At 40.1% G+C, this 12,708-nt stretch overlaps 1 protein-coding gene across 1 annotated transcript; it reads left to right on the top strand.

The window, feature by feature from the left end:
- Nucleotides 1-749: 749 nt before the first annotated feature.
- On the top strand, nt 750-12,085 carry COMMD2 (COMM domain containing 2). The gene is made up of 5 exons (XM_010858107.1): nt 750-934; nt 1,030-1,107; nt 1,718-1,800; nt 7,300-7,473; nt 10,175-12,085. Exons 1-5 carry the CDS (start codon nt 868-870, stop codon nt 10,370-10,372), a joined length of 600 nt encoding a protein of 199 aa, XP_010856409.1. The 5' UTR covers nt 750-867; the 3' UTR covers nt 10,373-12,085.
- Nucleotides 12,086-12,708: the final 623 nt, after the last annotated feature.

Consider the following 12,708-nt stretch of genomic DNA (forward strand, 5'->3'; position numbering starts at 1 on the left):
TTTGTATTCTTCATGCACAAATGATGACCAGCGCCGTACAAATGGCCTGTCTGTACAAACGATGGCTTGGTTATTGAGATAAATCAAGTAAGATAATATATACAGAAGCTCTGTGCAAACTACTTAGCTCTAAAAAAAGTTACTTTCAGTTGCTTGACCTGTCTCAGTTTACTTATCTCTATCGGGGACAGTAAGGGTACCTACCTCATAAGGTTCTTGTGAGCTCTAAACAAGTTAATAAACCTAAGAACAGTTCTTGACATAGTGCTTCATAAATGTTAGCTACTAACATTATTAATGTACGGAGAAGGCAATGGCACCCCACTCCAGTACTCCTGCCTGGAAAATCCCATGGACAGAGGAGCCTGGTAGGCTGCAGTCCATGGGGTCGCTAAGAGTCGGACACGACTGAGCGACTTCACTTCCACTTTTCCCTTTCATGCACGGGAGAAGGAAATGGCAACCCACTCCAGTGTTCTTGCCTGGAGAATCCCAGGGACAGGGGAACCTCGTGGGCTACCGTCTCTGGGGTCGCACAGAGTCGGACACGACTGAAGCGACTTAGCAGCAGCAGCAGCAACATTATTAATGTAAGCTCCGCAAGGGGGCGAGTCGAATTTTAAACTTATTTTCATCTTCCTCAGATCAAGGCATTCTGAGCCCCGCAGGCGACATCTGATTTACAAACTGAAAGATCTCCTGCTCCCAGTCTGCTCCTAGGAAGGCATTTGAGTGTAGGACGCCTTTCAGCCGGAACCCAAACCTCCGGGCGCTGAAGCGCCGGAGCCTCTTTACGCTTGGACTCAGGCCCCGGAAGTCGCGAGGGTGCGGTTGGCGCTGCACAGTGAAATTGGCTACCCAGGGAAGATGCTGCTGGACCTGTCGGAGGAGCATAAGGAGCACCTGGCCTTCCTGCCGAAAGTGGACAGCGCGGGTCAGGGCGCGCGGCGGCGGAGGGTGGTTCCCTGCGGTCTGGGGAGGGGATCGGGGGAGCGCCTGGCGCTCAGGGTCTCCTGGCTTCCGTTGCAGTGGTCACAGAGTTTGGGCGAATTGCGGTGGAGTTCCTGAGGCGTGGCTCGAACCCCAAGATCTACGAAGGCGCTGCCAGTAAGAAACGGGGAGGCACAGCGGTGCAATCTTCTCGGGGAAGTGTGGGCCGTTCTCTATCTCCCTGGAGAGGACGGGGTTCCTGGGACAAGGGTTTTTTATCCCCCCCACCCCCCGTTGTGGCATAATAAAAGCAGAAGGGGTCTTAAGTCAGGGCGCAGATCCTGCCCGTGCTCTAAATACTGAGTTTTTTTAAAGCTTGTGGTTTTTGGCGTGTAATGGACATAACACCATCTGCCAGATACACTATGATGGTTATATGCATCCAAGTGTGTGGAATAGTTCGGTGAACCATAAATACGCAACTGTTTGGCTGTTGTTCGTTGCTCAGACATCTGCTTTTACTGAACTATTTTTCCCCCAATGGACGAGGGGAGGTTTTCGATATTGTCTCTTCTGTTAGGCTGGAAGTAGCTGCGCGGTCAGGAGAGAGATAGTACACCTGGTATTGTCTCCACGCATCTGTGTTTTGTAAAGAAGATTACATGGTGGGAAATAACTGAAGGCATTTGCCTGGGAATGGCGAATGAACAGGAGGTTATTACCAAAATTATTTTTTATTGCAGTGTTTGAAAACATGGAGTAATGGATAATATTTACTCTTTTTCAGGAAAACTCAGTGTGAGTAGTGACACTGTCCAACATGGTGTGGAAGGATTAATATACCTCCTCACTGAAAGTTCGAAGCTCATGGTAAGGGCTTTTGTGGGTAGTTTTGTATTACCAGGACCTTAAGGAGGTTTCAGTTCAGTTCAGTCGCTCAGTGGTGTCCGACTCTTTGCGACCCCATGAATCGCAGCACGCCAGGCCTCCCTGTCCATCACCAACTCCCGGAGTTCACTCAGACTCACGTCCATCGAGTCAGTGATGCCATCCAGCCATCTCATCCTCTGTCATCCCCTTCTCCTCCTGACCCCAAGCCCTCCCAGCATCAGAGTCTTTTCTAATGAGTCAACTCCTCGCATGAGGTGGCCAAAGTACTGGAGTTTTAGCTTTAGCATCATTCCTTCCAAAGAAAGCCCAGGGCTGATCTCCTTCAGAATGGACTGGTTGGATCTCCTTGCAGTCCAAGGGACTCTCAAGAGTCTTCTCCAACACCACAGTTCAAAAGCATCAATTCTTCGGCGCTCAGCCTTCTTCACAGTCCAACTCTCACATCCATACATGACCACAGGAAAAACCATAGCCTTGACTAGACGGACCTTTGTTGGCAAAGTAATGTCTCTGCTGTTCAATATGCTATCTAGGTTGGTCATAACTTTCCTTCCAAGGAGTAAGCGTCTTTTAATTTCATGGCTGCAATCACCATCTGCAGTGATTTTGGAGCCCAGAAAAATAAAGTCTGACACTGTTTCCCCATCTATTTCCCATGAAGTGATGGGACCGGATGCCATGATCTTCGTTTTCTGAATGTTGAGCTTTAAGCCAACTTTTTCACTCTCCACTTTCACTTTCATCAAGAGGCTTTTGAGTTCCTCTTCACTTTGTGCCATAAGGGTGGTGTCATCTGCATATCTGAGGTTATTGATATTTCTCCCGGCAGTCTTGATTCCAGCTTGTGCTTCTTCCAGTCCAGCGTTTCTCATGATGTACTCTGCATAGAAGTTAAATAAGCAGGGTGACAATATACAGCCTTGACTTACTCCTTTTCCTATTTGGAACCAGTCTGTTGTTCCATGTTCAGTTCTAACGGTTGCTTCCTGACCTGCATATAGGTTTCTCAAGAGGCAGATCAGGTGGTCTGGTATTCCCATCTCTTTCAGAATTTTCCACAGTTTATTGTGATCCACACAGTCCAAGTCTTTGGCATAGTGAATAAAGCAGAAATAGATGTTTTTCTGGAACTCTCTTGCTTTTTCCATGATCCAGCGGATGTTGGCAATTTGATCTCTGGTTCCTCTGCCTTTTCTAAAACCAGCTTGAACATCAGGAAGTTCACGGTTCACGTATTGCTGAAGCCTGGCGTGGAGAATTTTGAGCATTATTTTACTAGCATGTGAGATGAGTGCAATTGTGTGGTAGTTTGAGCATTCTTTGGCATTGGCTTTCTTTGGGATTGGAATGAAAACTGACCTTTTCCAGTCCTGTGGCCACTGCTGAGTTTTCCAAATTTGCTGGCACATTGAGTGCAGCACTTTCACAGCATCATCTTTCAGGATTTGAAAGAGCTCAACTGGAATTCCATCACCTCCACTAGCTTTGTTCGTAGTGATGCTTTCTAAGGCCCACTTGACTTCACATTCCAGGATGTCTGGCTGTAGGTCAGTGATCACACCATTGTGATTATCTGGGTTGTGAAGATCTTTTTTGTACAGTTCTTCTGTGTATTCTTGCCTTCTCTTCTTAATATCTTCTGCTTCTGTTAGGTCCATACCATTTCTGTCCTTTATCGAGCCCATCTTTGCATGAAATGTTCCCTTGGTATCTCTGATTTTCTTGAAGAGGTTTCTAGTCTTTCCCATTCTGTTGTTTTCCTCTATTTCTTTGAATTGATCGCTGAAGGAGGCTTTCTTATCTCTTCTTGCTATTCTTTGGAACTCTGCATTCAGATGCTTATATTTTTCCTTTTCTGCTTTGCTTTTCGCTTCTCTTCTTTTCACAGCTATTTGTAAGGCCTCCCCAGACAGCCATTTTGCTTTTTTGCATTTCTTTTCCATGGGGATGGTCTTGATCCCTGTCTCCTGTACAACGTCACAAACCTCATTCCATAGTTCATCAGGTACTATCTATCAGATCTAGTCCCTTAAATCTATTTCTCACTTCCACTGTAGAATCATAAGGGATATGATTTAGGTCATACTTGAATGGTCTAGTGGTTTTCCCTACTTTCTTCAGTTTAAGTCTGAATATGGCAATAAGGAGTTCATGATCAGAGCCACAGTCAGCTCCCTGTCTTGTTTTTGTTGACTGTATAGAGCTTCTCCATCTTTGGCTGCAAAGAATATAATCAATCTGATTTCTGTGTTGACCATCTGGTGATGTCCATGTGTAGAGTCTTCTCTTGTGTTGTTGGAAGAGGGTGCATATAACCAGTGCATATACTCTACATATCAGTCCTGCTAGGATCTTCTCATTTCAGTAATGTTGTTACTGATTTATAATTGATTGAGTGAAGCCATGCATACATAATCTGACTATAATGTGACCTGCTGGCATGAATACCTCTTGTTAGTATAAATTAGAATTGCCTGTAATTCCACATGTTACTATGTGTATCCTAAGAAGAGGGAGAATGAAATGATTTAACTTTTTGTGTATTAGTAGTATCTAGCTTATTGGAGCGGAGAAGGCAATGGCACCCCACTCCAGTACTCTTGCCTGGAGAGTCCCATGGACGGAGGAGCCTGGTGGGGTCAGTCCATGGGGTCACTGCGAGTTGGACACGACTGAGTGACTTCACTTTCACTTTTCACTTTCATGCATTGGAGCAGGAAATGGCAGCCCACTCCAGTGTTCTTGCCTGGAGAATCCCAGAGATGGAGGAGTCTGGTGGGCTGCTGTCTCTGGGGTCCCACAGAGTCGGACATGACTGAAGTGACTTAGCAGCAGCAGCAGCTTGTTGGAGAATTGAGCAAACTGGGCATTTTAGCAGTTCTTTTTGTATTTTAATAAAGTATTTTTTTCCTTTTTTCCCACATTTTTCCCTTTTTAATACTGGCTGGGAATCTTGTACCAGTTGTTGTTTCTCCATGCTCTTAATAGAAAAAATATTTGAAAAATTACAACTGGCTACATGGGATTTCCCAGATGGTGCTAGTGGTAAAGAACCCACCTGCCAATGCAGGAGACATAAGAAACTCAGGTTCAATCCCTGGGTCAGGAGGATCCCCTGGCAGAGGGCATGGCAATCTACTCCAGTTTTCTTGCCTGGAGAATCCCATGGACAGAGGAGCCTGGTGGGCTACAGTCCAAAGGGTCGCAAAGAATCAAGCAGGACTGAAGTGACTTCACACACACACACACACACACACACACACACAGGGCTTAATTTACATATTGTCCATTCTCCTGTTTCTCAGACTTACCTTTTAGTGAGAATGTTGTGTGACCGTTTTAAACCAAATTCCTGGTTTCTGTCTCAAACCTGTTGAATCAGGTTTTCCAGAAGATGGGCTTGAGAATATATTTTCAAGGTGCTTTAAATGATTCTTAAGATCAGGTAAATTTGGGAAACTACCCTAAAGGCTTAACATTTTGATAGCAAATCGTCACGCTGGAAGTGATGAAAGACAGAGTGTGGCTTATTGAGTTATGGTGTTTCACCCTAATAATTAGGGTAAAATAATTAGATTATTTGAGTGGTTAACTACATAAAAATATATTTTATAGATTCCTTTTGTCAGACTCCCTAAAATGTTACACTTAGAGGTATTTGACAGCAAATGCTCTGTCACGTAAATCTGTGTTCCATTAGTTGATATGGGGAACTCATTTTTGCTTCCCGAGGTGATCTTTTCTGGCCCTCTTCAGAGCTTTCCTGGCTGCTCTCCTCGAAATCAATCTCTAGCCTCTTGCTCTTCGATTTAGTCGAGTTGAATCTTCTGACAGACTACCTGATGTGATTGGTCAACAAACCTAACCCACCTGGCCCAAAAGACTATAAGCCCTCCTCACCAGCAATGAGCCCATTTGATTTATTCAGTTCTGTATGCCTAGCATGGGACCTATCCCATAGTAGGATCTCAGGAGATACTTGCTAAAGGGACAAGATAACCTAAGCCTATGCTATTACAAATAGAAACAAGTCTAATGACAGTGACATCCCCTCCCAAAAAGGGTGGCATGCAGAAACTGGAAAAGAACAAGGAAAGTAGAGTATTAAAGTGGCTGAGGTAAATACAATTAAGGGAAGAGAGACAAAAAAATTGTGCTTCCTCTACTTTTTCTCCGCCTGTTTATCCCTCCTCATGTTGGGCATCTAATAAGGGAGTAAAAGCAAGCCTGCTGTTGGCAGTTTCCTTTTTTCCTACTGAGAGTCATTGCCAATGTTAGGGTTGCTTGGTCCCTAATAATGTTGTTCCATTGGATAGCCAAAATCTGTGACTCCATGTCCTTCTCTCCCACTCCTTTTGCTGACCAAATACATGACTTTCCTGTGTCCAGTCAGCATCTGAATATCGCACTAAGATTTACCTAAACCGTTTTCTTCCACCTACCCCCTGCCTCTGGCAACCACCAGTCTGTTCTCTGTATCTGTGAGTTTGAGGGGCTTTTTTTGTTTTTTGTTTGTCTTAGACTTGACATGTAAGAGAGATCGTACAGTATTTCTTTTTCTGTCTGACTTAATTCACTTAGCATAATGCCCTCAAGTTCCATCCATGTTGTTGCAAATGGCAAGATTCCATTTCTTTATGGCTGGGTAATATTCCACTGTGTATGTGTGCCACAACTTCCCTATGCATTCATCGTTCAATGGATACTTAGTTTGTTTCCATGTTTTATCCATTGTAAATAGATGCTTCAGGAACATGGGGGTGCATATGTCTGTTCGAATTTGTGTTTTTGCTTTTTTTGGATAAATATGCAGAAGTAGAATCACTAGATCATACGGTAGTTCTATTTTTAATTTTTTGAAGACCCTCCATACTGTTTTACATAGTGACTGCCCCAGTTTATGTTCCTGCCAACAGTGTACAGGAGTTCCCTTTTCTCCACAGCCTTACCAACGCTTGTTTCTTGTCATTTTGATACTCTCCATTCCAGTGGATGTGAAATGATATCTCATCATTTTGATTTACATTTCCCTGGTGATGAGTGATGTTGAGCATCTTTTCATGTGCCTGTTGGCCTTCTATATGTGTTCTTTGGAAAATGTGAATTCAGATCTTCTGCCCATGTTTTAATCAGATTGTTTATGGGTTTATTTACTTATTTATTTTGCTATTGTGTATTAGATAGGTGATTTGCAGATTTTTCTTTCATTCAGTAGGTTGCCTTTTCATTTTGTTGATGCTTTCCTATGCTGTGCAGAAGACTTTTATCCGAAGTTGTCCCATTAGTTTGTTTTTGCTTTTGTTGCTTATTTTTATTTTCATGTATCAAAAACTCGGAATAGTGGACAGGGGTTGCCTTTTACTAAGGAGTGTTGTTTCTTTTACTAGACAGAATAGAATTCATATTTTTTTGTGTATATCCAGTATTTCAGCATTTATTAGACACAAATAAATTTTGATAAACTTGATTCATTTTTAGATTTCTGAACTGGATTTCCAAGACTCTGTTTTTATTCTGGGATTTCCTGAAGAATTGAACAAATTGTTGCTTCAGCTTTATCTAGACAACAGAAAGGAGATCAGAACTATCCTGAGTGAATTGGCACCAGACCTTCCCAGTTACCACAGCCTTGAATGGCGACTGGATGTACAGGTATGACTTTTTAAAAAAAATCTGACATAGAATATAAGATTTATTTTAGGCTATGTCTTCACACTTATTGTATTCTTTACCACCTTAACCAAATTCTGGTTTGAAACTTCAGTTTTTTAATGTCCGTTTTTAGACCATTTCACAAATAGTTCATTTTCTTTTTTTTCTAACCACACCACAAGACTTGTGGGATTTTTTAGTTCCCCAACCAAGGATTGAACCCAGGCTCTTGGCAGTGAGAGTGGTGGGTTCTAACCACTGGACCGTCAGGGAATTCCCCATTTTCTTATATTTTTAATATGTTCACATTGGTTTAATTTGTGAACTTTGTAAGAAATAGGTTATTTTGGAAAAGCAGATGGTTATCTGTATTTTTAAAGTGGTGCTTAGCTTTTAGAAAACCTTTTTTCTGTCTAAATAAAACACATTTATAGAAAAGTACACAGGTCAGTATATAGCCCAATGAATTATCATGTGGTAAAAACGCCTATGAAACCAGCACCCATGATCAGCACTTCAGAAGCATCCTTCTTGCCTTACAAGTTACTTCCCCATCCTTCTTTTCAAAGGTAACCAGCATCCTGACTCTTAATGCACAGATTATTTTTTTCTGTTCTTTAACTTTCTATTCATGAAATGATTCAATAAATATTCTTCTATGTCTGCCTTCTTTTTATGAGATTGGGTTGTTTTTAAAGCCATGTACACAACCAAAAAGGAATTTTCAGACATTGCATGCAGCCCTTTCTCAAGCAGTGACAGATAAGCTAGTTAAGAAGTGTTTATTGAATGCCATCCAATCACTGATTAGGACTGTGCTGAATGCTTTGGGAACCAGAATTGTAAGATACTTTCTCAGCTAGAAAAGATATTATTTGTTTAGTGATATTAGATGTCTCAAAATAACTAGTAATTAAAGATAGTTGTGAAATAAGGTTCTGGAGAGGAAAAAAGAATATAATTGTATAAATAAAGGTACTTCTGAGTATTTCAGAAAAGCTGTATCTCATGTAGTTCAGTGTACACTGGCATGTTCCAGAAAAGCATCAATAAAAGAAGGGTAAATTTCAGAAAAAGAAATGAATGGAGAAAACCAGGGTAATATTATTGAGAGAGGAGACAGCATAAGTTGTAAAGGCCCACATGAATCTGAGAGTGAACAAATGAATATGTGGGATAGCCCCCTAGTTCCCAAACTTGACTGCACATTGAAATGATTTAGGGAGCTTTAAAAAAATTCTGATATTTGTGTTCTGCCCCAGAGGTTTTGATTTATTGGTACAGAGTTTTACCTGGGCATCAGGATTTTTTAAAGCTCCCTTGTCACCCAGGTAATTCTAATGTGTAATAACATTTGTAAACCGCTGTAATAGTAGATTCTTCTGATTTGAGTGGTCCGAATAGGTTACAGAAATTCAGCTAGACAAGCTTAGCAATTGTATCCCAGTGTGTTGAGTGCTTGAATATATATTAACACAGGAGAAGGTATAAAGCAGATTATAGGCTCCTTGAAGGAGAAGGCAATGGCACCCCACTCCAGTACTCTTGCCTGGAAAATCCCATGGATGGAGGAGCCTGGTGGGCTGCAGTCCATGGGGTCGCTAGAAGTCAGACACGACTAAGCGACTTCACTTTCACTTTTCACTTTCATGCATTGGAGGAGGAAATGGCAACCCACTCCAGAATTCTTGCCTGGAGAATCCCAGGGACGGGGGAGCCTGGTGGGCTGCCGTCTATGGCATCGCACAGAGTCGGACACGACTGAAGCAACTTAGCAGCAGCAGCAGCAGCAGCAGGCTCCTTGAAGGCATATGCAACTTGCTTTTTTGATTAAACATTTTCTTTTTAGATTTATTGATGACAGTTCAGGTTGCTATAGTTTACTTCTTTTCCCCGTCATTTAGTAAGCATTTCATTGTATGAATATTCTCAATTTATCCATTCTGTTGGTAAAGAATATTTGAGATATGTCTAGCTTTTGGCTCTTGGAAACAAATACTATTATGAATATGTGTATATGTGTAAGAGTTTACGATATGTACCTAGGAGTGGAATTGCTGGTAATTTATCTGTTTTCCAAAGTAATTCTCTCATCACTCTCACCAGCAGTGGATGAGTTTTCATTACCATCACTTCACAGTGCTCCTTATGGGCAGGTTTCTAATTCTTGCCAGTCTGATAAAACAGCATGATTTTATTGGCCATTTTCTAATAAAGTTGAATGTATTTCCTGTGTTTATCTATTTTTATTACTTTTGCAAAGTGCTTTCATAGATCTTCTGTACAATTTTCTTGGTTTTGTGGGGGTTTTATTAAATCAGAACACTTCTTCATACATTCTTGATACTTTTTTTTGGTTTTATGTGTTACAAAGTATCTTTTCTCAGGTTGTGGCTTGTTTTTTTCCCACTATTTTTAGATATCTTTCCAAGAAATTTTAATAATTTTAATTCATTTCAGTTTATCAGTTTTTATTTATGATTTTTGTTTTTATATCATGTTTAAGAAATCCTTGCATACTGTATGACTACCTATACATTGTAGTTTTTTTTTTTCCCCCAAAGATTTTGAAGTTTACTGTTCATTTTGAAGTCTGTGATTTATCTGAAATTCAATTTTTGTGTATGGTATAATGTCATTATTCATATGTTCAGCATGATTGTTAAATAGTCATTATGCTTTTATTCCATTTAAAATTAAGCTTGCAAGCAGAAGCCTCAGGCAACAGATTAAACCATCAGTGACTATAAAGCTCCACCTTAATCAGAATGGAGATCACAACACCCAAGTTCTGCAGACAGACCCAGCCACCCTGCTGCACTTGGTTCAGCAGTTGGAACAAGCCTTGGAGGAGATGAAAACAAACCACTGTAGGAGAGTCGTGCGCAATATCAAGTAGTCCCAATTTGTTTTCTTCCTCCTGAATCACTTGTGAATTGATGATACGCAGTAGTTATTTTTCAAAACAATTTTTTAAGTTGATAGTGATAAATGCATAGAGATTTCATAAAATTTCTTTTCCTATGTCAAGATACTGAGGTCATGATCACAGGCCAAGTGAAGTTTCTTTCTCGGTGCTAAATATGGTCAGTTTCTTGAGTTAAGATGTAGTTTGTGTCGTAAATGTGTAAATAGGATTGAATCAACTGAAAGTGAATCTATACTGTTCAAATCCTCTGTGTATATAAATGACTATATTTTTTTGATGCTTTTCCTGACTAGTTTATTGTTTTCCTCCTTATTGATCTAAACTTAAAGTTCACAGTGTAATTCTATTACTATTCATAGTATTTCTAGACAATTTAATGTTTTTGACTTTAAAGCACACCATGATGTTAATAGCCACAGAATAGTGGGAAGTGAATATGAATTTTTTAAAGGCAACATTTTTTAGGCAGTTCATGTATTTTATTTGGCTGTGAATATACTAAGTACTTACCTTGTTGTTTAAGTTTAAGTTGCCATGCTAATAAGCTTAAATAGTACTCAAATTTGTGTGAATATATTGTAGTTTATCAAGGATTAATTTTTTTCCCTATTACCAAAGCATCTAAGAGACACACTGCCATTCGACATTTATAAACAATGGATGCAGGCATACTGTAATCAGTTCTTAATTATCTTAAGAACATGGAAAAAACATGTTATGCACTTGCAAAGTAGCTATAAGCAAACTATACTCAGATAATTTTTAGTTATAGTGATAACTTGATTAATGAAGCTTTCATGTTAACAACCTCACAAATAAGAGGAAACTTTACATGTTACATGAAATTGTAGCATATGTCATCAGATTAAAAGCATCATGCCTGCCAAGCTTATACAATAAAAATAGCTCTGTGAGGCTTCTTATTTGTCCACATTGGGTGGAGATAAGCAGGGCTGACTCCAGCCAAAATTGAAATAATATCCTTGTGTCTTTTTAGGGCAACTTTTATTCTTCCTCTATATCCACTATTCTTATCCCAAGCAAAACGACAAAGCATGTGTTAGTCTCTTTTTTTTATTTGTATCAAACTCCCCTTTTTTTTATTACACTTTATGGGGTTCTCATGGCAAATATACTGGGGTGGTTTGCCGTTCCCTTCTCCAGAGAAGAAGAGGACGACAGAGGGGGAGATAGTTGGATGGCATCACCGAGGCAATGGACATGAATTTGGGCAAACTCCAGGAGATGGTGGGGGACAGGGAGGCCTGACATGCTGCAGTCCATGGGGTCATGAAGAGTAAGACAAGACTTGGTGACTGATCAAAAACCCCTTGTCTGCAGTCTCTGTGCTTTGTTATTCTTTCTGATGTTCTTTGCTTTTTGGGGCCAGAATGAGTTGGGAGCAGTCTTCCTTTTGAATCTGGGACTCACCTTTTTTTTTTTTTTCCCCACAGAGCATCTAATGAGCCTCTTCCTTTTCTTGTTTGAACATTCCACACCCTTACCCAGTCCTCTGCCTTGTTTGTTTTATGGAACAATTATTTTTTTGTAGTTTGTATATGAAGATATTTTCTGCAGGTGCAGTCACTATTCTACTCTCCTATATGACCAGTTTCTTGACTCTGGGATATGCCTTTCCATCCGTAACTATCTAAATGTTTATTAAAACATTTTGGATTACGAGTGTGTGTATTTTTTAGGATTTGCTGATGCATGTTTAGACTTCAGTATAATAGCTCTTAAGTCTCAAAGCCAGAATGGTAACATGTCATTTCTCAGAACAGCTCTGTGAGTAGGGAATAATCAATATATGTAATTACAAAGTCTACATATACTTCACTCATTGGAAGTCTCCTTTGTGTGTCACAAATTTCCTTGAGTTTAGTTTGTTATTGATTTTCCAAGCTTGAGTAAATTTAAAACAGCAAACTAGAAAGTGATGTGGATACTATAAGAAGAAAACAGACTTTTGTGAAAACTGGAAAATGAGAACCTGATACTAAGGAAAGTTTGAAAAATCATTAACAGTGTGTAAAGCAATATTGTAAAGTAGTTAGCTTCCAATTAAATTCATTTTTTTAAAAGTGTGTAAAAGATACTTGTGTGGGAACCTTTAAAATGTACAATAGTATGTTGCCCTTTAGGGTATGATCCTATGAGAAATCAGTCTTTGGGAATGGACAAAAGGATTTAAATTTAGTTTTTCTGGTTTCTTATAGATCCTTGATAAATTCTCAAAGCTTTGTTTTCTTCATCTCTAAAATAGGAATTATAACACCTATCTCATTGGCTTGTAGAGACCAGAT

This window comes from Bison bison, unplaced genomic scaffold, assembly GCF_000754665.1.
Source record: "Bison bison bison isolate TAMUID 2011002044 unplaced genomic scaffold, Bison_UMD1.0 scf7180017864384, whole genome shotgun sequence".
In the NCBI taxonomy this organism is placed as follows: domain Eukaryota; kingdom Metazoa; phylum Chordata; class Mammalia; order Artiodactyla; family Bovidae; genus Bison; species Bison bison.